General features: G+C 34.7%; 1 protein-coding gene across 1 annotated transcript; it reads right to left on the minus strand.

The window, feature by feature from the left end:
* Positions 431-2898, minus strand: LOC109838521. Its single transcript, XM_020406955.1, has 6 exons — positions 2830-2898; positions 2513-2741; positions 2040-2408; positions 1088-1272; positions 848-934; positions 431-754 (listed from the first exon to the last, which is right to left on the minus strand). The coding sequence occupies exons 1-6, from the start codon at positions 2896-2898 to the stop codon at positions 431-433; spliced, it is 1263 nt and encodes a 420-aa protein (XP_020262544.1).

Consider the following 3304-nt stretch of genomic DNA (forward strand, 5'->3'; position numbering starts at 1 on the left):
ATGTGAGCTTACTACAGGCTCACTCTAATATGTCAACACTTGGTCAGTGTGCATAATAATAAAAAAAGCCAAACACCCCCAAAATATACCTGCAACAACAAGTTAAAATCATAAAGACCATAGAAAGTAAAGCTAATGCAATAACAAGTTGTGAAATGCCTACCTTCAGTGTCTAGCTACCACCTTCTTGTAACTTCTTGAAATTGTCCAACAAAACCCTTAGGCCAAAGTCACCTATAAAATGTCTGGCTTTGCTCTCATTCTTAAATATGCTATTATGAAAAAGCTCAAGTAATTCTATTGGGTAATTATTTTTATGCCCGAAGATAACTTTAGATAATTTCTTCGTCTAGTGCATATTAACATCTTTCATAGATGAAGAAAAGTGTTTGACTTTATCTACTATTTGCTGCATTATCTCATGCTCAAACTATGACCTCTTCAGCTTTCCTTTATGAGAAGCTATCTTTTTTGCATTGTCATGGATTGGTGCCCTGACGTTGTTGTTTTGGGAATGAGTGTCTTCATCATCTAAGTTTGCCACTTGAGGAGATTTTTGAGTCATAGGAATGCAGTCACCGTCATTATTATCGTCGTCATCCGCAAGGTTAATTGGCTCACGACCACCAAATTTCTCCATTGAAGCTTTTGAAAAGTTCCCTCTAGCCTGATCATCCCCACAAATGACAGCTAGATTCTCATAATGATTCAAAGGCTTATTGATGTAATCTTTAAGCCTGCTTTTATTTTTATCCTACAAACATTAAGTTATAACATGAACAATGTACACAAGAATATAGATTGCAGGACCAACATTTAAATTAATATATGAACAAAAACTATATACCTCATTCCATGTATCAAAACTATCAGGATCTATGACAATAGTTTTTGTTTTCTCATCCCAACCTGCACCACTAATATTACGAGCAGCCTACATATCTTAAAATCAGGAACAAATAGTTTTCATATGGTTAACAATACTTTTAGTAACAAAAGTTGTTCCAAAGTGCTTGTTCACTTCAGCGGCTGACATTGCAAATGCATGTTGCTTAAAGTTTTTGTCTGGTTTAAAACCATACTTTACCATATTTACAAGAAAGGGTATGAGCACGTCATCATGAGTAGAAGTCCACCATCTGGTTGGGGCCAAATTTGCATTGTCGTTTTCTTTGATAATTTTTCTTTTCTTATGAGCAAGAGCTTTCATTTTTCTTTTAGGGGTTGCTGAAGTTGCTACTACTTCATCAGTGGCTGCTCTCTTATTGCAACCTGAATTAGAAGTATTCCCTGTAACACTAGTTAGAGAATAAACTAGTCCAGAGGTATTTGAGCCTTGAAATTGTTGATGAAAAGATGGTGGTCTACTGAGCAAGTTCGTGTATGACATAGTGGAATGATGCATAGGAAAATAGTTACCATCATAGTTAGGCACATTAGGGAAAACAAATAATGGTTGCACAAACTATGAGGACTGGTACGACATGAAACTGTGGTTGAACCCACCGCTGGCCGAGAATGTAGGAGAAAGTGGTGGGGCCATTGAAGTTGGGCATTGATTTGAAGTCCTTCCTTTGTTCAAATCTAAACCATCAACGATTGATTTATCACACATTCCTATACTTTCAACAAACATATTTCTCAAATATCAATGTTTATAATAAAAAGACAACATTACAGAAATATGTAGTTTGCAATAGATGAGATGAAAATATCATATAACAAATTCCACACAAGCATAATAAAAAATAGACATGATATCACACTAAGAATTAACTAACACCATAATTATCTAATCAACACAAACTTGTTCTTCAAGTCTATAGGTTACATGAACACAAAACATATAGTAGAATAAATCTCAAGGGAAAACAAATATACATAGAGTAGAAATCAGTAAGCAATCTCAGTGGTGACACCCTGACGATATTTATCACAATAATCAATCCACATGTCCAAAGTGATTTGATCTCTATGGGACTTTCACTCATCTCTTGAGGCATTTTGTTCTCTTTGTGTTTAGTTTTGAGTGAAATAACCAATATCATTGTCTTCTTCAATTCTCTCTTCACGATCATCATCTTCAATGTTGATGTCCTTATTGAGTAAATCATCGTTTGGATCAACTGTTACAATGTAGTTATGGAGAACCGTGCATGCCAAAATAATTTTAACTTGTGCAGGAAAGGGGTAGTGGGGTTTTGCTGTGAGAATCTTGAAGTGATTCTTCAAAATATCAAAGGTAGCTTCAATCTTTGACCTCAAAGATGAATGTCTAAGATTGAATAACTCCCTCCTATTTTGAGGTGTTCTCCCCGTAAATTCCTTTAAATGATAACGAACACCACGATAAGGGGATATAAAACCTAGCATAGTTGTGTACCCCGCATCACACAAGTAATATTTGCCTACATATTATACACATAATTTTTTATGAGATATGACTGTGTAAATATTAGTGAGGAATATTAATAATTAGGTAACTAATTTAAGGAGTTAACAAAAATGTTACCAGTGTAGACTCTTAAGCTATATGGTTGTGGTCTAGATAGAGCATCTTGAAGGATTCTATAGTTATTTACAGACCCTTCCCACCCAGCTAATACGTAGGTGAACAATTTGTTTGGGGTACAAGCTAAAAGAATATTTTGTGTGACACCTTTACGCCCTCTGAACCATGCAACAAGACTAGCAGGTAGCATAGCATCCACATGTGTCCCATTTATCATACATATACAATCCTATAGAGTACATCAACTTACTATGTTAATGTAAGATATGATTTGATTAGACAAGTATTTGCGTAATATTATAGTGTGGATGATATACCTTGAAAAATGGGTAATATGATGGATTGTTAAGGCTCTCTTGTGGCACTGCATTCGGTGCTTGTTTCATATATCGGCCTTGTATGCATGAAATAGCTTGTAATACTCTGTTGAAGTATCTACTAACTGTCCCTCTGATCTTATAAATTGTATTCTCACAATACAAATTTTAGATTTATGACCCAATATATTCAATGTTATTGCAAGCTGATCTTCTATTGTTATATGCCGCGAGTCCTTTAATAGATTTTCCCCCCTCATAATATTTGCTAGTTTGATAAAAGCACCTGATCACATTCTAACAAAGTTTTGATAGCTATTACTATAACTGTGATATATACGATTCATAAATTCATCTCTAATTTTTTGATGTCTTATCCTTTCTTCACTTGACCCATACCATATTGATATACGTCGATACTTCATTCTCCTCAAGAATGTCAATACTAAAATCATGACAGAAAATGCAGCCCTAG

This window comes from Asparagus officinalis, chromosome 4 (genome assembly GCF_001876935.1).
Source record: "Asparagus officinalis chromosome 4, Aspof.V1, whole genome shotgun sequence".
Taxonomy (NCBI): Eukaryota; Viridiplantae; Streptophyta; class Magnoliopsida; order Asparagales; family Asparagaceae; genus Asparagus; species Asparagus officinalis.

Coding starts and splice junctions, on each gene's coding strand:
- LOC109838521 (XM_020406955.1), bottom strand. CDS start 2,898: ATGAAACAAGCACCGAATGCAGTGCCACAAGAGAGCCTTAACAATCCA. Junction 2,742..2,829: donor CATATTACCCATTTTTCAAG/GTATATCATCCA, acceptor TGTACTCTATAG/GATTGTATATGTATGATAAA. Junction 935..1,087: donor TACCCTTTCTTGTAAATATG/GTAAAGTATGGT, acceptor TAAGATATGTAG/GCTGCTCGTAATATTAGTGG.